The 27,036-nt window shown below is 35.6% G+C and overlaps 1 protein-coding gene and 1 long non-coding RNA gene across 2 annotated transcripts; one reads left to right on the forward strand and one right to left on the reverse strand.

Annotated features, from left to right (window-relative positions):
- The first annotated feature begins 14,817 nt into the window (after window positions 1-14,817).
- On the forward strand, window positions 14,818-15,879 carry LOC107918826 (uncharacterized). The gene is made up of 2 exons (XR_001690256.2): window positions 14,818-15,149; window positions 15,452-15,879. It is a non-coding gene; the product is annotated as an uncharacterized lncRNA (long non-coding RNA).
- Window positions 15,880-25,242: 9,363 nt separating this feature from the next.
- Window positions 25,243-26,759, reverse strand: LOC107918910 (probable carboxylesterase 6). The gene has a single exon (XM_016848483.2). It carries the CDS (start codon window positions 26,694-26,696, stop codon window positions 25,680-25,682), a length of 1,017 nt encoding a protein of 338 aa, XP_016703972.1. The 5' UTR covers window positions 26,697-26,759; the 3' UTR covers window positions 25,243-25,679.
- Window positions 26,760-27,036: the final 277 nt, after the last annotated feature.

Consider the following 27,036-nt stretch of genomic DNA (forward strand, 5'->3'; position numbering starts at 1 on the left):
AAATGATTAGGATGTCATGATCAATATAAATCAAATGCTCCTAACTAAATGTATTATGACTGACATTTGTATGAATGCAAAATGTCATGAGAATGATCCCTTTTTACATGTTTGGCCTGACATTACTCATTGTCTGTTAAGGCTATTGCTTCACTGACATGGGTCTTCTCGTTCAGCTGATACTTTTCGATAGAGAACTCGTAGAAACAAAGCCATTTTTTCGACTGGTTTATCCCACTATAACTTCAAGGTTCAGTCCACCGTGCTTCTGGCTTGCACCATTTTCAATCTCTCCCATTGCAACTCAGGGGAATATAATCTGATTCCTCTTCAACCATTCCCCTCGTAATTCAAGGGTATAAGATCTGAACCTTCCTCCATTAATTTGATCTGTCACACCATTTCTTGGGTGTCATGATCAGATGTGTATGCCTGATATTTGCATGGATGCTGAATATCATTTTTCTCTCGAGAATAAGCCCCATTTTCAAAATTGGGTTGACATTGCTCGTTATTCGTCGAGGTACCTCTGACAAACAAAATCCCGAGAAGTGTACTAACATAGACCCCTCTTTTCAACATTTCCCGCACTTAGGCTTGGGGAGTTCTGAACAATAGTCCTGTTTCCAGTTCTTGTAACATTAGAAGCTTCCAAAGTAATATACAAAACCTTTTTTGAGAGAGTATTATTAGTCTATTAATCGTCATTTCAATGCAAAAAAAAATGCTCGAAAGAAAAAATAATAGGCTAACAAAAAATTGTTTAGGAACATAGCTCAAAAAACGTTAATCCAATATGGCAAATATCATAAGAAGAAAATTTATTGAGATCATATCTCAGGAAAAATAGAGTCAAAAATAAATACAACATGGGTAAGATATGAAACTAGGTGCCCTAGATATCACAGTCTGAGCTTCTCTGTACGAACACCTTGAGGCCTATTTTGAACTCAGCATGTGTCTAGGAGATCTAGGGTACTTTGTCGATGCCCCAAGATGTAGCATACCTCTTCTCTGTCAATTCAGGCATAGCAAGAATACTATTTGCCCTTACCTTCGATCAAAATTTGAATTGCCCTTTTCGGGTTTTCAACTCAAAACCCCATTGGTCACAAGGTGCCCTTTGCGGGTTTTCACCTTGGCCTCTCCCCATTTTTTTTTCAAGCGAAGTACTTCTCAATTGAATCTGCATTGACTGGGTTAGGTAAGTTCCCGCCATCCATCTTAGCTAATATCAACGCTCCTCTAGAAAAGACCTTTTTTACCACATACGGTCCCTCCCAGTTTGGCATCCATTTCCCTCTAAAATCCTTTTGTATAGGAAGGATCTTTTTTAACACCAAGTCCCCCTCATGGAACACTCTAGGGCGAACCTTCTTATTGTAAGCTCGCTTCATTCGCTTCTGATACACTTGTCCATGATGTATGGCTTTTAGCCTCTTTTCCTCGATCAAATTCAACTGATCATATCTGGATTTGACCCATTCTGCTTCATGCAATTTTAATTCTGACAACACTCGGAGGGAGGGGATTTCAACTTCCATAAACCAACGAAAAAGGCGTTGCCCCAGTAGAAGTTCTGACAGATGTACGATAAGTAAAAAGAGCAAATGGTAATTTTTCATGCCAATCCCGATAAGTCTCAACCATTTTCCCCATAATCTTCTTTATATTTTTATTAGCCACCTCAACTGCACCATTCATCTTCGGGCAATATGGCGATGAGTTATGATGCTTAATTTTGAACTGACTGCAGACCCCTGCTATCATGCTATTATTCAAATTCAACGTGTTTTCTGATATGATCCTTTCTGGCATGCCATATCGACATATAATCTCCTTCTTTAAGAACCTGCTGACTGCTGACTTCGTGACATTGGTGTATGAAGCAGCCTCTACCGATTTGGTGAAATAATCAATGACCACAAAAATGAATCGATGACCGTTAGAGGCTTTTGGCGAAATTGGCCCAATGACATCCATGCCCCACATTGAAAAAGGCCATGGGGAAGTCATAACATGAAGCGGGGAAGGAGGCACATGGATCTTATCTGTAACGCCCCTAACCCGAATCCGTCACCGGAATAGAGTTACGGAGCATTACCGGAGTTACCGATTCATTTATCAGACATTTCATTAATCTGATATCTTTTCTTTTCCACGTTCAAGTCTCGTATTCAAGTCATCCAGATCTTTATAAAGAAATTTGATCGTCGTTTTCATTTATTTCATGTTATAATACATTCAACTAATGCTCTAAAAAATTATCATTTTACCCCTAAACTTTTAATTAATGACGATTTCATCCTTAGGTTAAAATAAAATAAAATTATTGCAATTTAATCCTTATTTCCAGCCGTTATTCTCACACAAATTGATAACAACCTATGAATTCTATAAAATGTCAGAATTTTCCATAATTTCAACACTTTTCAATTTAATCCTTAAAACATGTTTTTCCCTGATCTTGAGCTGAATTAATAATTTCGTTCAATTTTGTAATTTAAATAATAAAATAATCCATTTCATGCAAGTTGGTCATTTTTAACATTTTTTTACAAAATTGCCCATAAAATTTTACTTTTATTCAATTTAGTCCATAAGCCTAAAACATACAAATTACCAATGCTAGCTGAATATTCATACATATTTTCCTCCTCCTCCTCTCCATTCCACATCCTTAATATATATAACATGCAACAAGTAACATTATCAATAATTTCACTATTTACTTATGTATATTCAAAACTGTCCATTTGCGTCATAGTCACTAAATTATTTATATCTTAAGCTACAGAACTCGAAATTAAGATCCGCTAATTTTCCCTGAAACTAGACTTACTTATCTTATTACCATAAAATTTTTAGAATTTTTGGTTTAGCCAATAAGTACAGTTTATTCTTTAAAGTTGCCCCTGTTCTGCTGTCTGATAGTTTCGACCCTTCTTCACTAAGAATTAATCATCTCATCGTACGAGATTTGGATGATGTTCCCGCTTATTTCTATTGAAAATAGACTCTTTAAGGATTTTAAACATAAAAATTTAAACCCTTAATTATTTGTCTCCAATTTTTGATGATTTTCCAAAGTCAGAATAGGGGAACCCGAAATCATTCTGATATTATCTCACAAAACTTATTATATCTCATGATTTACAATTCCATTGCTTACACCGTTTCTTCTATAAGAAACTAGACTAATAAGCTTTAATTTCATATTTTATTCATCCTCTAATTAGATTTCTACAATTTTTGGAGATTTTTCAAAGTTAGACTATTGCTGCTGTCCAAAACTGTTTTTGTGCAAAATGTTGATTTTCATTCTGCCCCAAATTTCACAGTTCATACAATTCAGTCCTTACTTAATTAACCCCTCAATTAAACTAATTTTCTCAATTAATACTTTTCCTAGACATTATAAGTTATTTCATAACTATTGAAATTCAGAATTTCTACATAAAACTCTAACTTCAAACTCTTTTACAATTTAGGTCCCAAACATTCACTTTCTATTCAATTCTTTCAATAAAATCATCATATAAACAATTTAAAGCTCTAATTCTATGTCAAATCATCATATACTTCCAGCACATATTCATAGAAACTTTCAATTTCTTTCATAGAATCAAGAACTAATGAATTCAACAAATGGACCTAGTTGTAAAAGTCACAAAAACACAAAAATTTCAAGAAATAATCAAGAATTGAACTTACTTGCAGTAAAAATATGAAAAAATAGCTTAAGGGAACTCTTCCATGGTGTTTTTTCTGATGAGAATGCAGAAAAATAAAGAGAAATCTAGATAATTCCACTTTAATCCTAGCTTTATTAAGTAAATTTTGCAATTTTCCAATTTTTCCCTTAATTCCCCTTATTTTCTTGGTGATTTCATGCTCTTGCCATCCAGCCCAAATAGACCTTGGGTCTATTTGCCTTTTAAACCCTCTTTCTTTTATCATTTAAGCTATTTAATCATTTCCCACAATTTTGCATTTGATATAATTTAGTCCTTTTTGTTCAATTAGCTATCAGTACTTTAAAATTTCTTGACGAAACTTTAATACTAACTTATTAACACTCCATAAATATTTATAAAAATATTTATGGCTCGATTTAAAATTTTCAAGGTCTCGATACCTCATTTTCAATTTTAATTATTTTAATATATATATTTTTTAGTACATTTCACTGTTTCAAAATTTTTCCTAACTTCACATTTAACTTATACTCACTAAATTAATAATATTTCCTACTCATTTTTCGGATTTAGTGATCTCGAATCACTGTTCCGACACCACTGAAAATTAGGCTGTTACATTATCCCCATAAATTTGGTACTTATGGCACTTCTTGGCGTAACTGATGCAATCTCCCTCCATCGTAGACCAGTAGTACCCAAATCTCATGATCTGCCTAGCCATTGTAAACCCATTGGCGTGCGTTCCACAAACAACTTCATGGACTTCTTCCAGGATTTTCTTCGCTTCCACAGCGTCAACGCACCTTAACAGTATCTGATCCTTCCTCTTTTTATACAGGATCTCTCCGTCTAAGATATAGTCATTAGCGAGCCTTCTCAACATTCTCTTGTCATTTTCAGTGGCTTGATCGGGGTATTCATGATTCTTCACATATCGCAGAATGTCATGATACCAAGAATGGTTATCTCTCTCCTCTTCTTCGTCTATAATGCAGCAATGAGTTGGAGCATCACAAATACTCATCTGAATTGGCTTCATATCACCTTGTTTATTTATTCTGATCGTAGAAGCTAATGTAGCCAGGGCATCGGCCATCTGATTTCCATCACGGGGGAGATAAAAGAAAGTGACGTCATCAAACTGCTCAATTAATTCCAAAACTAACTTTCGATAATTGATAAGTTTGGGATCTCTCGTCTCCCATTCCCCTTTGAACTGATAGATCACCAATGCAGAGTCTCCATATACCTCTAGCACCTTGATTTTACGATCTATGGCCTCACGAATTCCCATGATACATGCCTCGTACTTTGCCATATTATTTGTGCAGTCAAAATCCAACTTGCAAGTAAACGGATAATGATCTCCATTCGGGGATATCAGAACTGCCCCAATTCCATTACCAACGTCATTTGATGCTCCATCAAAATTCAGTTTCCAAAAAGAATTTTCGGATGTGTCTTCCTCGGTAGTTGCCACATACATTAAATCTTTATTGGGAAAATCAAGGTTCAGAGGCTCATAATCTTTTAAGGCTCTACTGGCCAGAAAATCTGCTATGACACTTCCTTTAATGGCCTTCTAGTTCATGTAGACTATGTCAAACTCAGAAAGCAGAATTTGCCATCGGGCCATCCTTCCACTCAACGCAGTTGATTCCATCATGTACTTTAAAGGATCTAGCTTCGAAATTAACCACGTCGTATGGTACAACATGTACTGCCTTAATCTCCGAGTGGTCCAAACCAAAACGCAACATAAATTTTCAATTGACGAGTATCTCATTTCACACTCAGTGAATTTTTTACTGAGGTAATATATAGCCTTTTCCTTCCTTCCGGTCTCATCATGTTGGCCAAGCACACATCCCATTAATTGTCAAATACTGTTAAATACAATATTAATGGCCTATCAGGACTAGGCGGTGTCAGCACTGGAGGGTTGGACAAATAATGTTTAACTTTGTCAAAAGCTTTTTGGCACTCATCATCCCATATACCTGGATTGTGTTTCTTAAGGAGACGAAATATAGGGTCACATTTCTCTGTTAGTTGTGAAATAAACCGAGCAATGTAGTTTAATCTTCCTAGGAAACCACGAACTTCTTTTTGAGTACGGGGTGGAGGCAGTTCTTGTATAGCTCTGACTTTGTCCGGGTTAACTATAATTCCTTTTTCACTGACAACGAAACCCAGTAATTTTCCTGACCTGGCTCCAAAAGTACATTTCGTCGGATTGAGTTTAAGTTGAAATTTCCTCAACCTCAGAAATAACCTCTTTAAGACTTGTAAGTGCTCATTTTCTGTTCGAGACTTTGCGATCATGTCGTCAACGTAAACCTCAATCTATTTATGCATCATGTTATGAAAGAGGGTTACCATAGCCCTTTGATGCGTTGCTCCTGCGTTCTTCAAACCGAATGGTATCACCTTGTAAAAAAAGTTCCCCACAGGGTTATGAACGTAGTCTTTTCCATGTCTTTAGGATGCATCTTAATCTGATTATACCCCGAGAATCCATCCATAAAAGAGAATAGTGAGTAGCCTGTCGTATTATCTACTAGGGTATCAATGTGAGGCAAGGGGAAGACTAGCTTTGTTTAGATCTCTGTAATCCACACACATCCGCACTTTTCCATCTTTTTTAGGGACGGGGATAACATTAGCTACCCATTCTGGGTAATTAACCGCTCGTAAGAAGCCAGCATCAAATTGCTTCTTGACCTCTTCCCTTATTTTCACTGCCACATCGGTTCTCATCCTTCGGAGCTTCTGCTGTACGGGCTTACACTCCTCCTTTGTAGGGATACGGTGTACTGCAATATCGGGGTTTAAACTTGGCATATCTTGATACGTCCACGCGAAGACATCTTTGAACTCTCGTAATAATTCGATAAGGTCTTGTCTTATTTTTTCATTGATGTAAGTGCCAATTTTCACCTCCTTTCCTTCTTCCAAGGACACGCTCTCAATTGTCTCCTAGTGAGGCAGAATCTGTTTCTCTTCCCGTTCTACCATCCTCAACAAGTCTGGAGATAAACTATAATCCTCGCCATCTTCAAAATCCTGAGATCCCTCTAAGCACAAACCTTGCTATAAAAGAGATTCAGGGTCCATATCAGTACTACTCGCGTCATTGATATCTGGGAACCTGTTGCAAATATGAAAGAATGTCCAAAAATGAATCTAAGAATAGCTTATTTGTAACATGACAATGAATGAAAAATAGAACAAGATATTTGCTCAAAGAGTGATGAAAATGCATTTCTCTATTGAAATAACGATGTTTAAACATGAGCCCATTTCACAAAAGATTATTATTGCTCTAGGCCGAAACAATAAGTATGTTCTGAACATTACTTTGAATTTGCTCTAAAAATTACAGGAATCTCTTCTGCAGTCCAATTGTTCAGCACACTTTCAGGCACATAAGGGCGAATACCCAGTAAGTTTCCTTCTTCCACTTCTTCTCCAAGTATAGCATTAATGCTCAGGCTATCGAACATGTCTTCAAAATATTCTTCCCTTGTCATCCCGCTCTCTAGATAAATCATTCCTCCTAACACAAAAGTTTCAGATATGTGGGGAAAGCTCATCGGCTCCCATTTGATTTCTGCCCCACTTAAACGTGCTCTTCGTCTCTCTTGTCTCTTCTCTGCTTCCTTCCTTTTTTGTTTTGCATCCGACTTATATCCCAAGCCAAAGTAATCCCGCTTATCAGTCAAAACTGGTACCTCGACCAGTCCATGTAGATACTTTCCGAGCCCTCTTCTAAGTAATGCTCCACTTCCAACCATCAATTGTAAACCCATTTTCGTAGCACTGGACACTTTGGGTATCAGGATCTTACTTCTCTCCATACTAAAAGTGGCATTCACAAACTCCAATGAACGAAAAGAACACTCCAACGCCTCATCATCCTTCTCAATGTATGGTGCATCACTGGTAACAGATGCAATAATGTCCTCTACCGCGTTATTGTTATCAATCGACCTTCTATTATCAACTTCAACTTTTAATGCAATGATGACGGTACTACCCCTGCCGCATGAATCCAAGGCCTCTCTAAAAGGCAATTATAGGAGGGCTTAATGTCCATCACTAGGAAATCTACCTCATATGTATTTGGACCAATTAAAAGAGGTACTTCGATCCTTCCCATCACCTTTCTTTCAGTCTCGTCAAATGCTATCACCATGTTCTGACACGTCTTCATGTGAAAGATGTTTATTGGTAGCTTATTCAATGTAGATAAGGGTAAAACATTTAGTGCTGACCCATTATCAATTAGAACCCCCAGCACAGTATATCCCTTACAACGGGTAGTGATGTGTAAGGCCTTAGTAGATCCCCTACCCCCCGATGGTATTTCAGCGTCGCTGAATGAGATGAAATTGTCTGCGCTTATATTATTGATAAGGCAGTCTAGCTTTTTACTGTGATGTCATTCGCAACATAGGTCTCATTTAACACCTTCATTAACGCGTTACGGTGTATCTCTGAGCTTAAAAGCAAGGTCAGTACCGAGATGCGAGCTGGCTGTTTGTGTAGCAGCTCCACGACACTATATTCACTATGTTTTAGGAATTTCAAAAATTTCTTTGCCTCATTCTCAACTATTGGCCCCTTAACAGGTAGCTCCTCCATTTGCTTCAATAAATATTTCCCTTTTACTAAATTGGCTTTAGTATGGAAACCTACATCCTAGGCTTCTCCTTACGTGTTGACCTGGTTCTTCCCTCCCGGGATTGTCATATTACAATTATAGCTCCAAGGTACCCTCTTGCTATCCTTATAAGGGAAAGCAACGGGTTTCTGTATCACTATTCTTGGTGCCATTTTCAATCCAACTTCATTAATCTTTGGCTGTGAAATAATTACTCTTGGGCGATTAATCTCACAGTCTTTTCTTAACGACCCTCCTTCCGAGGTGCATACATCTCTCTCTTCTACATATTCAAAGAATTCCAGCTCTTTGTTGTCCATAACTTCCTGTATTAAGACCCTAAATTCATCACATTCTTGGATCTCATGATCCTCCTCAACATGGAACTCACAATAGTTCCCTATTTTCTAGGGTCTGTTTCTCGAACTCTGCCTGATTAACCCCCTCTTCATTATTTCCTTCCAAACCTCTCTCAATGGTGTTCTTACTTCAGCCACAGTCATTCTAACTCTCTTCTCTGTATTCTCAATTACTGCATTTACCCCATTGTCGGCATGATTGGGTAACGAATTTTCCCCGCCAAATGACTCATCGAATTTTATGATGCCCATTTCAAGGAACTTTTCCACTAACCTCTTAAATGTGGTGTAATTTTCTATCGCATGTCCTGTGATTCCCGCATGGTATTTGCATTGGACATTTTCGTTGTACCACTTGGGATACGGAGGTTGCATCGGTTTCAGGTAAACCGGGGATACAACATGTGCATTAAATAAAGTTTGATATGACTCCTTATACGTCACTGGATGGATGTAAACTGGAGTTTCTCCGTATTCCGCTTTGTATCAGACTCTTGCTTTGATGAGGCTTGCTGACTCGCGTTTACTATTCTCGGTTGATTCATAGTGATTGATTTTGCATAACTTCTACTTTCATTGTTTACTTTATTTTCTCTCTTTTGTGGGACCGACTTCTTGGTGCTCTCCCCAGCTTCTATCTTTCCGCACCTTATTGCATTTTCTATCATCTCACCGAATATTACTATATCCGAAAAGCTCTTGGTTGCGCCTCCTAGCAAGTGATTGGTGAAAGGTGCTTTCAAGGTATTGATAAACAACATGGTCGTTTCCTTCTCAAGCAGTGGCAGTTGAACCTGTGTAGCGATTTCTCTCAATCTCTGGGCATATTACCTAAAACTTTCGTTCGGCTTCTTTTCCATACTTTGTAAAGTGATTCTATCAGGCGCTATATCTGTCACGTGGCCATATTTCTTCATAAAAGCTTGTGCCAAGTCTTTCCATGAACTAATTTGGCCTCGATTCAACTGGTTATACCATTTGGCCGCTACCCCAATCAGGCTATCTTGGAAGCAGTGGATTAATAACTGATCATTATGGATATATCCTGTCATCCTTCGACAGAACATTGTAATGTGAGCCTCAGGACAACTGGTCCCGTTGTATTTCTCAAACTCCGGCATCTTGAACTTTGAAGGAAATACTAGGTCTGGGACCAGGCTCAGATCCTTAGCATCAATCCCACCATGATAATCAGCATTCTCCAACGCTTTGAACTTCTCCTCAAGCCACTTGCAACGATCCTCTAGCTGCTTTGGGATCTCCATTCTCGCCTTTTCCACTTCTACCGCCTCATCGAAATCGGGGACCGTAGGATTCGCCAAACTATCCTCGGGGTTAAAACTTGAGCCTATTGGGAAATTTATCGGGGCTGAAGTACTAGTTTGACACGGAGGTTTAATGTTAACAGATACCCTAGGTTGTGGCATTTGAATGCCCGCCGGGGTAAAGCCTGGGGGAACAGAAGGGTCCTCATCATCGTTTCCAGTACCAATCATAGGACTCTTTCCTTTATTCGAAGCTCCAGCCAACATTTGTGCAAATTGGTTTATCATGTTTTTCTGGGATTCTAACATCTGATCTCTCATATCTTGTTGTATTTTGGCTAACTGCTCTTGCATCTGAATGCAGTTGCTCTTGCATTTCCTTCTGCATCTGTTCCAATTTCTCTAATCTTTGGTCCATGGCTCTCGTTTTCCTTCGCGTATTATAGTGGTGCTTAATCGGTGAACTTTCACGGTTTTTCAGATTAACTAAAATAAATTTTAATCAATTAGAGATCTTTTTATGAAAGCTAATGCATATGATATGATGTAAATGCAAATGCATGAGATGAATGCAAAAAGAAGACGTCGATTCTGATTCGATTCTGATTCAATTACATTTAGAAAACTTTACTTCAAAAAACAAAATCCCTTACATAAAACGGATTACATATATGGCTTAGCCCTAATGCTCAAAGTCTTCACTTTCCTAAGAAGGGAGGCTAACTCCTACCCTCGTTCTGACACTAACTCATATTTGGCACTCAGCACATCTGCCTGAACTGCCAGAGTCTGTAAGTAATCAGCCACTTCTCGTATTTAGATTATAGCTTCGCCCATGAGGTAATCTCTATCCCGGACCTGATCTTGAGATCGATGAAGTTGCTTGCTTAACTGACACTTATTTGCTTTCAGTCGTTCAATTCGGAGCTCACAATTCTGAAGTGTAGACTCTAGTTCTTCTACTTTTCCTTTCAAATCCTCGATCCTACTTAAGCTGGCCTTTAATTCAATCACCGAGTTTCGACTCCGATGCTGGTGTAGTGCCTTCTCTAACTCAGCTACCCGGGCCCTTAACATTTCCTTTTCATTTTGACTATCATCCAAGCTTTTCTCTAACCCAACCTCTCGTGCCTTAGTATCATGGAACTTCTTCTTCCACTGATCAGTTTTAGCTTTTTCTTCTTGGATTTCTTGCCTCCACTGTTCAGACGTTTTACCTAAACCAGCGTTCTTCACTGATGCACGATATCTCTTGTAATATTCCTTCAAGCTAGCAAGGTCCTCTTCAACTTTTCTCTTTCCTTTTCTCAAATTCTTGGCCTCCGACTTTTGAACATCCACATCCAGCTTCAAGTACACCTTTTCCACTTCCAACTGTTCTATTTTCTTTTCTAACTCTGAACTTTTCTTTTCAAAGTCTTGCTTTATAATTTCCAACTCAGAGGGGACCACTCGTAGATATTCATCTATCGGTCGAGCATCTTCTAGATTTGGCCTCAGAATGTTATCATTAACCCTTCTTCTTCGCCATTCATTATACCCAGGGGTCACCATCGGGTTTACAGCAACTCCTTCCATCCGGTAGGTTCGGTTCCAAGCATTACAAATCTCTCTAACCTTTTTCTTGTAATTATCCCCTTTATAACAAAACTCGCTCTGAGCCAGCCCCTGTGTTGCAGGTATGAATTGCCTCGACCTGTATTGCCTCGATACGAGGAAAAAGGCATAACCAATGCCTCCCCAAATCCCTAACAAAGGAACCTAATCATAATCTCCACACCGGAAAAGAATCTCACCGGGAACCATCCAAGGAGCTCTCCACTCAATATCATCCTCTTGGAGATTTTGAAGTATTGCCATCCATCTCTCCTATGATATATCGTCCCTCCTCGGCGTAGCTGCTATTTCCTTCAAACGAGAGAAATTTCGGAGGAAGGGTTGATAAGAGACCTTCTCCATCTTCCAGAAGTGGCTATTGAACCAAACTAATAAAAGCTGTGCACATCCAATAAATCTGCCTTCGCCTGCTCTTCGGCATGCTTTCAAAGATCTGAAAGTCTCAGCTAATATTGCAGGAACAGGTGTGATCCCTTTACCAAGTTGGTCAAATAAATTGGTAACTGCTTCGTCTATATGCCTTAAAGCCTTAGGGAAAACCACCAACCCATAAACACTCAAAGCAAAGACGTCGACTCTTCTCTTCATATCAGGATGCGTCAGAATCAGCTCTCTCAAACTTACCCAAGGGATACACTTCCCATCACCCTTCTGCTGGACTCGAGCCACAACCCACTGCTCACTTATCCCAGTAATATTCATCAATCTCTTGACGAAGGTTGGGACATTGCCGATTCTAGAATAAATCTTGTCGGTTTGAAACTTCAGACATCTAAGCAAAGTCGTATATTCTTCTATAGTAGGCGTTAAATCCATATTTCCGAAAGTAAAACAGCTGTAAGCAGAATTCCAGAATTGAGCCACGGCCTGGAACAAATACTTATCTACCTTAATATCAAGAAGATAAGACATATCACCATAATTATAATAGAATAACTGCTTCATCTCACCATCCCAATGACTCCACATCTCTTTCAGCTCCCTAAGATCATTCTGTGCCACACTAATACGGGTAAAGTCCCATAACTCCGATGTATACCCTTCCACCAAACTGTCACCCTTCTCTAATTGTGTGTTCTCTGACCATTCTGGGTAAACGCATTATACTCCACTTTATTAGAGAATTCGCTTTCCATGGCAAAACTTTCTATTTAGTAACTGAACCATAAATCGACACCTTCTTTTATGGTGAAAATGATATGCAATCATTGTTAAAGAAAAAATAAAAGTAAATCAGAATCAAAAATAAAAATCAAAGCAATCAAGCACCTACTTCGGTAACCACTAGGTCTCGGTGTAGTTCTACTTAAGGCAAGCTCCTAAGACGTGCTATATGTGGGTTGGTTCTAGAGTAAAGGTACCTGAACCCGCAGATTCCTCGATCATCACTCGTTATAGGCTCATACGGACCAAGTTCAGTTCAGGGAAATACATTTCCCTATGACCATGCGGAGGTGAAAACCTCACGAAGACATAGGTACAGATGTATCCCAGAAGCGATCCCTTAGCCCATGCGGAGGTGAAAACCTCACGAAGGCATAGTTTCTCACTCCCACTTAAGAGACGCACCCACAACGGTCATGCAATATGATGCGAAAACATATCAAAAAGTAAATTCAACAAGGACACAGAAGATGCAATGTGAAGATAGTAGATTTTTAGAAAACCAAATTTCAAATTTCGACAAGAAAACAGAAAATATCAATTTACAGCTCGACTCTCTTATTGTTCCCCAGCGGAGTCGCCAAGCTGTCGAAACCATTTTTTTAGAAACAGGGATCGACTTTCAAAAAACAAAAATTTGGAGTCGCCACCAATCCTTTTTGTGGTGTGATTGGGCCACATTATAAAACATTTTGGTCTACAAATTTTTGTGAAAAATAGGCTTGGGAGTCAGTTACGTATGAGGAAGGACTAGCCCCTCCAATACGCCCAAAATCGGTACTTTATTGATTAGTTTATGTCTTAATGTCGAAAACTAAAGATTTGAAAAGATTTTAAAGCACGATCATCCTTTTTGAAACATTTGAGTAAATTAAACGTGAGTTAAAGACCATATCGCTCCAAGGTAAAACGTCACGTCCAGTACGGTAGGACACAACGTTTTTGACCCCCGATTATGAGCTTGTCTTTTATTAAAAAATTCGTGCACTTTTTTTTAAAAAAAAGGGGTATTCAGATATTTAAATCAAACGTAAAACCACAATCCAAAACGGTAGGGCATGATTTTTCGAATTTTTAAATACAGAACAATGCCTCCACTTTTCAAAACTTGGAGAAATTCAATAAGAAGGATATTCGAATATTTGAATCGAACAAAAACCGAAACCCAATACGGTAGGGTACAATTTTTTTAGCTTCCAAATATCAAAAATTGCCATTATTTAGGAGAAAATTTAAAGAAGAAATCGATTAAGAAGGATATTCGAATACTTAAATCGAATAAAAAACGAAACTCAGTACGGTAGGGCACATTTTTTAAAACGATTAAGTATAGAAAATTGCCTTTATTAAAAACTATTTGGGAACAAAATGTTGAATAAAATACTTAAATCGAATAAAAAAAATGAACCAAATACGGTAAGGCACTTTTTTTTAAAACGATTAAGTATAGAAAATTGTTTTTATGTTAAAAACAAATTGAGAATACATTATGGAATAAAAGAACTAAAACGATTAAAATTTGGAGAGGAAAAAAATTGATAAATAATGATGGATGATAGAAAAATGACAATATGAGAATCATGCTAACCCTATATTAATAATAAAAAAATATAGTTTTTAATAAATAATAAAAAATGGAAACAACAATAGTCATAAATATGATAATATAATAAACATGACAATAATAGCAATATATCAATAGTATTACTAAATATAATAATAATAGTAAAATTAAAATAATAACGATGCTAAGTTAACAATAATGATAAATAATAAATAATAAGTATAATAAATTATATTTAAAATAATTAACTTTTAATAAAATAGATAAAAAAATGAATATCATATAAAGATAATTTTAAAAAAAAGTAACCCAAAATAATAATATACAATGGTCGTAAAAAAAGATGATAAAAATAATATAATAAGTTAATGATAAATAGCATTAGAAAGTAAAAATAATATTAAAAAAAAGTAAGGATAATAGCAACAAATAATAAAGATAATAATAATTATATATGAAAAAGGTACTCATATAAAAAGATATAGCAGTGGTATTTAATGATGATAAATAAATAATTAAGACAATAATAATATAAAACACCATAATAATGGAAACCATTTTAATTATTAAAATAATTATAATGAAACATAAATACGGGAATATTGAATTAATTAGCATAATAAATAAGGAATAAAAGTAAAAAAAAAAACCCTTCAACAACATTTTCCTTTCATTTTCCTCAAAAACCATTTGAAAAGCTCTCTAAATTCTCTTGCCCCATCCAATTCTTCAGCAACTGGACCAGAGCTTCATCCCCATCCGTTGTTTTACCGCCGTCGTTGGCCACCACGTGCAGTGGCCGAAGTTAAAAAAGTAAGTTTTTTTTTGTATTTTTATTCTTTTTAACAGATATACATAGTAAAGAGTGGTCAAATCCAAAAAAGAAACGAAAAAAAGAAGAAAAAAGAAAAGAATCAAAACAACAACCTTGGTAACTTTCGATTCTACAAAATTGGCTTGTATGTTTGCTGTCTTCCCGATTTGTGTGACCGTCTGAGTTCGATCTCTGCTTTTATTACTTTTGGGTATTTAAAATCTTGGTATTTGGTGTTAAATCTTGTGTTTGTATTGAATCCATCTTTTTTTTGCCTTGTTACAATCTTTGGCTTTTATAGCCTTTATTTTTACAGGTACAAAAATGAAATTATGGCGAACATGGAGCCATTGGAGCTGACATGGGCGAGAGGCGACGTAGGGGAAGCCGACGTGGGCGCGCGAACGTGGAGGACATGCGTGGGAAGGCTTGCGGCGGCTGCAACAGAAAAGGGTGTTAGGGTTTTTCTTTTCTTTTTTTTATTTAGGGTTAAATATTTCGGTCTAGGATTAATTTAGGGCTTGGGTAATTTGGGCTTCAAAATTGGGTTAATTTTATTTTGTTTTTGATTTGATTTTGGGTCTATTTTTGGTCTTTGAAGTTTGTTTTTGGTTTAAAAATTTAGGTTTTAATGGTAAATAGGCCCGGGCAAAAATTGGTACCCACAATTTACATAATAAAAAAATAAGATTATTTCAATTAATAAATAATAAATTATTAATTTTTCAATCACACATATTTTCTTTAATATTTTTATTTTTAAAAATCTATATATTTTGAAACTAAACACACCTTTAATAATTTACATTCTCAATCTCCGACAATATTCACCTAACCGTAGCTTATACACAACATGCTATTGATTTTCTTCTTCTAGAAAGAACATTTTTTGAACAATATTTTTTTAAATAAAATATGAACATTCGCGGTAATAAAGGCGAACCTAGACAATTTTTTGGGGTGACATTAAATTGTATATTAACAAGAATAAAATTTTATAATTGTAATAATTGTATACTAAAAAGTTAGTATAATAGAGTAATTAAATAAGTTTTTTTATAAGTAGGTAAGGGTGAGCAAAATTTAATCTGACTAGAAAAAATTGAAAAAATTTTGAATTATTCAAATCAAATTAACTGAGTTAAACAAATCAATTCAATTTTTTTTCAAATTTCAAATTAGAATTGAATTAAATTTTTAAATTCGAATAACTTGAATAATTCAAATAAACTAAATATCAAACCTTTTTACCTCCCTTCCCCTCAACCCCCTTTCAAACCCTTCTACTTTTTTCCAAAAGTTTTACTTCCACTCAAACCCCCAAAATTTTTTTTCCATTTATTTTCTTTTCAAAACTTCTACTTCCCCCTCAAAAAATTTACTTACCCCAAGCCCTTCAAAAAAAATTTCTTTTACTTTGCCCCCAAATATTTTACTTCCTCCAAATCCCCCAAAATATTTTTCTTTTTGTTTTCCCCAAAACTTTTACTTCCTCCTAAACCCCAAAATTTTTTTCAAATTTATGTCTACTATGTATATTATTGAATTAAATTTCACATTTTGTACTATTTATATTATTGAATTATTTAATCATGCTAGATCTTTATCAATTTCTGTTAAAATTGAATTATTGATGATGCCATAAAATATTCGTGTTAAAATTTTCTCTTGGTATCAATTTCACATTTTATCTTTAAAATAACTTTTATTAAAAAAATCACAGTTTTTACATTTAATATATTTTTTAATTTCAAAATATATGGTAACAAGAATTAGAAGATAATTGAAGCAACTAAGTAAGCAAATAAGCTAACTCGAATATAAAATATTAATAAATAAATTACGATGGAATGAAAGTTAATAACAAATTTGATTACGGTGGACAAATTTTATTACGGTGGGTGGTAGTAGCTACAATGACTCAAAGTCATTTTTTAAAAAATTTAACACGAATAAATATATTCGACTTGATTCGATTCGAATTCTATCTCACTCAATTTGATTCGAAAGATTCGAAAGAATTTCAAATCGAATTAGGATGATAAAATAAGATTCATCAACTCGATTATCTTGAATTTTTTTCATTTGATTCGATTTGATTTGATCGAATGCTCACCCCTACTAATTACCAACATAAATATAATAAGGAGTACTAAGCCATGTACTGTGGCATAGTTCTTTAGTGGTTGGCTTCCTGAAAGAGAGTATTGTAAGCTTCACTTCCCAACTCATCATTCATATTTTTGTCTGTGAGTGAGTTAATTATAACTACACGAAAATGGGTTTTACTAAATTTTTTTTTGGGTGACAAGATAAAAGAAACTTCAATTACAAGCTAACAGTAGTATATGTGATGGATAGCATAACTCATTTGTCTGTCCGCAATTGATCATCAGCCTGTGGAGAGGGCAGCATGATATATTCTCGAGCTTATATGAAAACCTTTCATCAATCCAGCTAAAATATCAACAGTCGAATTCACCTCTCTTGGTACTTGTTTAAAGAGCACTCTCCATTCGTGCTTGCATAGTTCTAAGATTTGCACGATCAGATCTCTATTAAAATGTCCTATGAATTCTTCATGAACACCCTTGATAGCTTGAGCACTCTCTGTCTCAATAATAACATTAGCCCATTTAGCTTCCCAAGCTAATTGGAGGCCATCATAAATGGCCCAAAGCTCAACTTGTAGTACACTGCATCTCCCAATACTTCTTCATATTCCCCATATCCAATTATCATGCTCATCTCGTGCCACTGTTGCCGACCATGCAGAACTCGAATTCAGATTACGAGCACCATCAATATTTATTTTAAAGAAACCGACAAGTAGAGGAGCCCATCTTTCATTCCTTATTCGAGTCCCATTACTTCCCCTCAGATTTATCTGTCTTTACTTAATGGATCTCGCCCACAACCATGAAGAATGGATCAAAGTGATTATATTGTGATGGTTGTCTTGGAACACACACACATTCCGCTATTTCCAAATTTTCCAACAAACAATCCCAAACAAAGATAGCCAATCTACATCTGGAAAGTAACATCTAGCTTATTTACCAAGTTAGTAGATAGCTAATCCTCCAATGGGTAAATGAAAAACCGATCTAAGATTCTCGAGGGGATTAATTGATTCCACGCTTCTTTTACCTTAGGAAAATCTCGTATTACATGGAAACAATATTCTTTGCCGTTCCCACAAAGCTTACACAAAGGGTCCTCCGACAATCCTTTCAGACACCTTTCAGTATTCATAAAGAGACGTCCCTTAAAAACCACCCAAATAAAATGGGGAACACGTTGTGGGGCATCTAAAGACCAAATAATCTTCCATTTTGCTTCCTTCAGGTTTAACAAGTTATTTGTAAGCTTGCTATAAGCCTCATTGATGATAAATTTACCATTAGCTACCTAGCTTGAAATAACATCATCATGCCTCCGATGTATGATAGAATATCCTCATCTAAAAAGCACTACAAATACTCCCAATTCCAATTGCCCTTCGTATTCACAATGTAACACCCCCTACCCGTATCCGTCGCCGGAATAGAGTACGAGGCATTACCGGGAAGCACGAAACACTTACAGATATTTTAAATACATTTTTATAACAATTTGTTTCGATTTCATACTATTTCATATTTAAGCTTTATTCACCAAAGTATTTGAAATATCATCTTTATGCAAATAGCACACATGAGGTACATAATTCTATAATTATGAATGAACACATTTATCAAACATATTCCATGTTTTTATATATATCATAGTTTCATATTTCCATGTATCAATTACCACCACTTCCTCGTATTTCAGACAAATACGTGTAACAATTCATAAATATGCAATTCATTAACTCTTCCTACCAATCACAATTTAAATTGCCAAATCACTCATTAAGCCCAATTTTAATGTTCACTAAAATCTATCATATAAATTTAGATGTACATATTCATCAATAAATTCCATGTACAGATATCATTATCTCATATTTCCACATACATTTACTTTCCACATTTATGAATTCAAATAGCATATACATGACATACCAATGTATTTCAAGTACGTTTTCATGATATTTCATTTCGAACTCAGATTATTTCATACTAGAAGTTTTCTTATTAACTCATTTGGAATACCAATTCATACGGATAATACACTCAAGGCGTAGAAATATATAATCACAAATGAACTCATTCATCAACCAAGTTTTATACTCATGTCTCATCAACTCGTATTTTCTTATGTCACATAATTCTATATAATACTTACCAAACTTCTTCAAATTAGTGAACATCTTACAGAATTGAGTACTTCGTTTTCTTGATGCCATAGCCCAAATATGGTCTTACACATATTCATATATCGATGCCATAGCCTAGCTATGGTCTTACACGTAATCACATATCACATATCGATGCCATAGCCCAGCTATGGTCTTACACGAATCACATATCTCACTGATGCCATATCCCAGATATGGTCTTATACGGTAGCATATATCACACTGATGCCATATCCCTAATATGGTCTTATACGGAAATCACTTGTCACTTGTCACTTATAGACAAAGCTACCATTATTCACTGATCAGGTAGCCGGAGCTACCATTTTTCACTGATCAGGTAGCCGGAGCTACCACTTTTCACTGATCATGTAGCAGAAGCTACAACTTTTCACTGATCAGGTAGCCGAAGCTACCACTTTTCACTTGTCATTTGTCATTGATCAGATAAGTGTAGCCGAAGCTATCACTTATCACTTTCACTTGTCCTTGATCAGATAAGTGTAGCCGAAGCTATCACTTATCACTTGTTGCCATGGTCCAACCATGGTCTTTTCCTTCAATTCATCTTGTCACTGAACTGAAATGCTCAATTTGATCATTTATTCAATTTTCATGCTTTTACATTATTCACGATTTTATCATCAATACATATGAAATAACACATCATGAAATTCATAAAATTAACAAATAATCACTAAAATTTAGCCATATAAACTCACAAGTTCAATTTTTGTATTATAACGATAATCATAATTTCATAATAAATATTCCAAATAAAACATTATATCATTTCTAATCCAACACTTATCGATTATAATCGGGCATGTGATCAATTTATACACGTTTCATTCATATATTTTTCCTCCTCCTCCTCTCCATCCACATCCTTGGTATAAATAACACACTTGTAAGTAACCTTATCCATAATTTTCACTAATTACTTATGTGAATATTCAAGCTATCCACCCGTGTCATAGTCACTAAATTATTTATATCTGAAGCTACGGAACTCCAAATTAAGATCCACTAATTTTCCCTAAAGCTAGACTCATATATATTCTTACCATAAAAATTTCATAATTTTTGGTTGGGCCAATTAATACATTTTATTCATTGGATTCTCCCCTGTTTTGCTGTCTGACAGTTCCGACCCTTCTTCACTAAAAATTAATTATCTCCTCGTACAGGATTCGAATGATGTTCCTGTTTATTTCTCTTGAAAATAGACTCATTTAGAATTTTGAAAATATAAATTTAAGCCCCTAATTATTTTTATCCAATTTTTTATGATTTTACAAAGTCAGAATAGGGGAACCAAAAATCATTCTGACCTTGTCTCAAAAAATTTATCATATCTCATGATTTACAATTCCATTGCTTACATAATTTCTTCTATAAGAAAATAGACTCGATAAGCTTTAATTTCATATTTTATTCATCCTCTAATTCCATTTCTACAATTTTTGGTGATTTTTCAAAGTTAGACTACTGCTGCTGTCTAAAACAGTTTTAGTGCAAAATGTTGATTTCCATTTTTCCCCAGATTTCACAATTTATACAATTCAGTCCTTGCTTAGTTAACCCCTCAATTAAGATAATTTTCTCAATTAATACTTTTACTAGACATTATAAGTTATTTCATAACTATTGAAATTCAGAATTTCCACATAAAACTTTAACTTCAAACTCTTTTACAATTAGGTCCCAAACTTTCACTTTCTATTCAATTCTTTCAATAAAATCAGCATATAAACAATTTAAAGCTCTAATTCCATGCCAAATCATCATATAATTCCAGCACATATTCATAGAAACTTTCAATTTCTTTCATAGAATCAAAAACTAATGAATTCAACAAGTGGACCTAGTTGTAAAAGTCACAAAAACACAAAAATTTCAAGAAATAATCAAGAATTTAACTTACTTGAAGTAAAAATATGAAAAAACCAGCTTAAGGGAACTCTTACATGGCATTTTTGCTGATGAGAATGCAGAAAAATAAAGAGAAATCTAGATAATTCCACTTTAGTCCTAGCTTTATTAAGTAAAATTTGCAATTTTCTAATTTTTCCCTTAATTCTCCTTATTTTCTTGCTGATTTCATGCCCTTGCTGTCCAGCCCAAATAGACTTTGAGTCTATTTGCCTTTTAAACCCTCTTTCTTTTATCATTTAAGCTATTTAATCATTTCCCACAATTTTGTATTTGATACAATTTAGTCCTTTTTTGTTCAATTAACTATCAGAAAGAAACTTTAATACTAACTTATTAACACTCCATAAATATTTATAAAAATATTTATGGCTTGATTTAAAATTCCCAAGGTCTCGATTCCTCGTTTTCGATTCTAATTATTTTAGTATTTATTTTTAGTACACTATTCACTATTTCAAAATTTTTCCTAACTTCACATTTAACTTATACTCACTAAATTAATAATATTTATTACTCATTTGTCGGATTTAGTGATCTCGAATCACTGTTCCGACACCACTGAAAATTAGGCTGTTACACACAACCTCACTAAGTGTAATAGAATCATCAACCAGAAAAAGAAACAAACAATGGTTAATAAGCGATGTAACAACTCGTTTTTAGTCAAATTAGAACAGTGATTTCGGGACAAAAAATCCGAAGTTGAATATTTATTTTATTATTATTTTAATGTCCACAACATGAAAATATGATTATGTAAAAATATCATTGAGAAATTTTATTGTTTGAATGGTCAATTTGATAAAAAGGACTAAATCCCGTAAAGTGGAAAAGTTATGTTTTATTAGTTAAAGGTGTCTGATATCTATAGAACTTTAAAATAAAGGTCCTTATGTAGATATTAGCCCATTTATAACATAGTGGATGATAGTGGCATGACATTTCGTGTAACTCTTAGTTATTTTTAAGGTTATATTAGTAATTAGTAAATAAATGCTAAAATAAGTAAACCAAAATTCAATTTTTCCTATCCATCTTCTTCAATTGCCAAAATTAAAGAGCAAAGAACACCATTTTAGGGCTAGAAGCTTTTGGTCACTTGCTAGTTCAATTGTAAGTGATTTTTGACTCGGTTTTTAATGATTTCTATGTTTTTGAGATTGTTGTAGCTAAGTCTATCTAGCCCAAGAACTATTTTACAAAAGTATTTAAGGTTTAGGGTATTTCCATTGATGAATATTGATGTGTTTTTATGTTTAATGATAGTTATACAAGTTTTGTTAAGTGATTTTTAGTGAAAATGCAAATTAGGAATTAAATTGTAAAAATGTGAAACATTAGGGGCAAATGTGTAAAAGTTCCTTAATGTGAATTTTGGACTAAATTGAATAGAGAAATAATTAAATAAGCTGATTTTGATTACATATAGATCAAGAAAAGTGAAATCCGGATCTAGATCTGGGGAAGATAAATTACTCGACTATTTGATCTATTTAGTCGTTTTTGTGTCCGAGGTAAGTTTGTATGTAATAAGCATTATTATATTTGTGTTTTAAATGCCTTGATATTGCATAAATTTTGAATTACGAATTTGCGGATACATTCGACGAAGATTCGGCATTGGAAATCCCGGTTGAACCTTAGGAATAGATTAGGATACAAATGTCATGTCATTAGGGAATACATTGATTTGGCTTCGGGCCATGATTTTGGACTTCGGGTGCGAGATACATTAAGTTGGCTTTGGGCCATTATATTGGCACTTAGGGTGCGAGACTCCCGAGTATCTTACTTTTATTCCGAATGGTTCAACGGGTAAATTGAAGATGTGAAATGGTGAGAAATAGATACATATAGGTACAGGTATGTTCAGAAATCTATACGAGCAATGAATCAAAGGAAATTGTGAGTTTATGATCAAGTATGTGGTTAAGTTCATATTATCTTGAGATTAATGTATTGTTGCATATTATGTCATTTAAATTGAGTTGATAAATGAATGATGAGACTTGCTTATTATTTTCATATGAGCTTACTAAGCTTTATAGCTTACATTGTTTATTTTTCCATGTTTCATAATGATATCAAAGCTAGCTTGGATATAGGGATCGTCGGAGATTTCATCACACTATCCAACTATCACATTGGTACTTTTGAAACTAAGTTTTGGTCATATGGCATGTATAGGATTATGTTTATTTTAATATGTAGTTGGGTATTGAGTTTTTCCATTTGAATTAGCTTGTAAATGTTTATGTTTTGATTTGTATATATATAGCCATGAAAGTTAGCTTAACTTGGTTGATTTGGTTATGTTTATATATATGTGTATATGGCCTATGTTATGTGATTGAGATTGGTTTTGTGACGCTTATTGATAGTAGAAATTATGGATGACAAATAGTTAATATTTGAAAAGATGTAGGCTTATGAATTTGAGCATAATGATGCATGTTTGGGAATGTCTAATTAGTTGAAATGTGTATGTGAAATTGGTATAAATGGATTGGTCTATTTTGTGACTTGTGTGCATTGTGGATAATAATATTGAGTTTGCATGAATTAGGCTTGATTTAGTTGGTTTGAATGCCTATATATGCTATGAATTGTGCAATTTGGTTTGGTGAAGGTTTGTGCAAGTTTGGGTTGCAAATTGACTTGGTAAATAGCCTATTTTTGTCCACACGGGTAGAGACACGAGCGTGTGTCTCAGTCGTGTGTGATATACGGTCATGTACACGACCGTGTGTCCCCTGTTGTTGAGATTAAAATCAAATCAGTATGCTCCACATGGTCTAAAACATGGGCGTGTGACTTGGCCGTGTGGCATAAGTCAGTATATTCTACAGGTTTGGCACAGCCTAGCACATGACCTGACACATGGGCGTGTGTGGCCATTTTTTTGGGCACACGGACTAGTCACACGAGCGTGTGTTGGCCATGTGACCCAAGTAGGAGAGTTACACGGGGTAGGACACAGGCTAGGACACGGCCATGTGCTCCCATTTCGAATGTCCACACGGCCTGTGACACGGGTGTGTCTTTAGCCGTGTGAGAGACATGGCCGGGCCACACGGGCATGTGTCTCCTGTTTTTGAGAAAATTTTATAAGTGTTCTCTAAGTTTTTTTAAAGTTATCGGTTTAGTCCCGAACCACCTCGAATGTATGTTTTGAGCCTCGTAGGCTCATATTAGGGACTATATGAATGTAGCTGATTGATATTTGCATGAAATTGAAAATGTACGTGTAATTGTATTATATGTTCGGTAACGTTTCGTAACCCTATTCCGACATTGAATACGGGTGAGGGGTGTTACAAGCGGCCCTACCTCTAATATCCAACTGCCAGTCTAAAATTTTATACGATTCCCATCACCAACTAACCAAAGAATATTTTGATGCAAAAGGGGCCAAACCTTGGCGAGGAATCTCCAGACAAAAAAATAGTTACTTTGAGAAATGTCTTCAGGATATTCCTTCAAGAGCTTGTACTTAGAACGGAGTACCCTTACCCACAGAGCTTGCTCTTTGGCTATGAGATTAAATCCCAACTTAAGCAAAAAGGATTCATTTTATTCCTTAAGTCTTTGAATACCTAATCCCCCATTAGGCAAAGGTTGACAACAATCTCCCCACTTTACCAAAGTCAATTCCTGAGAGGCTTTAGAACTCCCCAAAATAAATCATTAGGTAATTTTCTCAATTTCTACATAAATACTAGACAAAATTTTCAAAAATTGCATAAAGTAATTAGAAATCGACAAACCGAGCTAAAGTTATACGTCCCGCCACAGAGAATGTTTTGACATTCCAATTATCCAACTTTCGTCTAACTTTGTCCACTAAGAATTTAAAACTTTTAGGCATGGGAAGAAAACTTTTAGGCAATTCTCCGCGTTCAATGTTTAAGACGTTCAAGTTACATTTTTCACGAAGAATTAATAATTATATCCATCTATCACAAAAAGGATGAAAAGACTATACATATATAAATGTATGGAATTTGAGGCCGGTCACCTCTAGATAAAATTATATGTGAGTGCTTATTACAGTGCAATCGGTCTTTCTTTGATGTTCTTTTTAAATCTATTGAACCGCATACATATCCATCAATCAAACCCAAAAAATAGCTTTTCTCCACCACTTTAAAGCTATATCTGTTAATTATACTTGTCTATATACACAGTATTTAGAGATGTGCGCTGCATGTATTTCCTCGTCAGCAGTATACTAGCTATGGGGTTTGGGACAATTGCACACAAACTAAACGAAAAAGTTGGGAAATGGATTTACACAAGACCATAATCACCGATTAACGAAGGCCTTGACACGAGCTATCATTTCATTTGTTCGAGATTGTGATAGTTGAGACTTGCTAAGAACCTGAAATGCATGGCCAACACCTTTGTATAAAACATGCTCCACCTTCTTTCCTGCTTTACCCAAGGCAGCACAATACTCCAGGTTCCTATCTCTCAATATGTCCATCTCTGATATGCACACTAAGGTAGGCAAAAGCTTCATCTCCTCCATTTTTGCTGACCCCTTTCCCAATGGATTGCACCATGGATGGTCACGGTTGGTGCCACATGGCAATGCTAATCGCCAATATGTATCCGAAGCTGGTAGGCTGAGGGCAGAGCGAGGAGATTGGACCATATTCTTTTCGGAATTTGTACGGGCTTCCCCTCCGAAAAACGGTTGTATTAAGATAGTACCTTTAAGAGTCAAAGGGTAAAGATTATTTGAATTAAGTCTCGTTGCCACATTATGTGCAATATTAGCACCAGCACTATCACCGGCTAAGAAGACGCTACACAAATTGCACTGTTTAGACCACCATTCACTGCACCCCTTTAGTGCTTCCTGTTTTAGCCACATGAGACACTTCACCCCATCTTCATAAGCAGCAGGAAGTGGGTTTTCCGGCGCCAAACGATAGTTAATAGAGACGATCAAGCAACCAGCTTTGGCGGCTAGTTTTCCTAGAAACTCGTGGTAGCAACTCCAAGCAGCAGAGCCAAGACAAAACCCTCCCCCATGGAAGTAAACCACCAAAGGGAGCTTCCAGTTTGACTTTGGAACATAAAAACGTGCCCAAACATTTGTGAAGTTGTCGATGACAAAGTCTTTCGTTGTCACACCCAACTCCGGAGGCAATGCTCGGGTAACATATGGGACAATCTGTGGTCTTTCCACATGTCCATCTTTGTACACTTTAATCAGCCCTTGAATTTCTTCTTTCACAGGCACAGCTCCATGTTGATTTGAGCCTCTCCCAATCTGTAGGCTTAAACTTGGATCCATTGCAATGGTAGCCATTCTTCTTCTTCTTCTCCTCGCTCAAGTTATATATGTTAAACAAGTAATAGATTGGGATTCTTGGTTATATTTTAGACAGCTTATATAGGAAAACAAGATAGAATAAAGCGAGAGGGGTGGTTAGATTAGAATATGAAAGGAGAAGATGTTGTCCCATAATTCACTGCCAAGTGGGAAATTGGGTACTAGCCACATGTCTTCACGTGGAACCAAAGCGTGTGGGGGTCAGAGTCGAGCCAACGTTTTTGCTGAATTGTGGGATGCTTTGACTCATCTTCGTTGTAAAGCACTTTCAATCTTGATGGCTTGTTTGTGAATTATAGCTTTATTTGGGGCCACA

Source organism: Gossypium hirsutum, chromosome A12 (assembly GCF_007990345.1).
Source record: "Gossypium hirsutum isolate 1008001.06 chromosome A12, Gossypium_hirsutum_v2.1, whole genome shotgun sequence".
Lineage (NCBI taxonomy): Eukaryota > Viridiplantae > Streptophyta > Magnoliopsida > Malvales > Malvaceae > Gossypium > Gossypium hirsutum.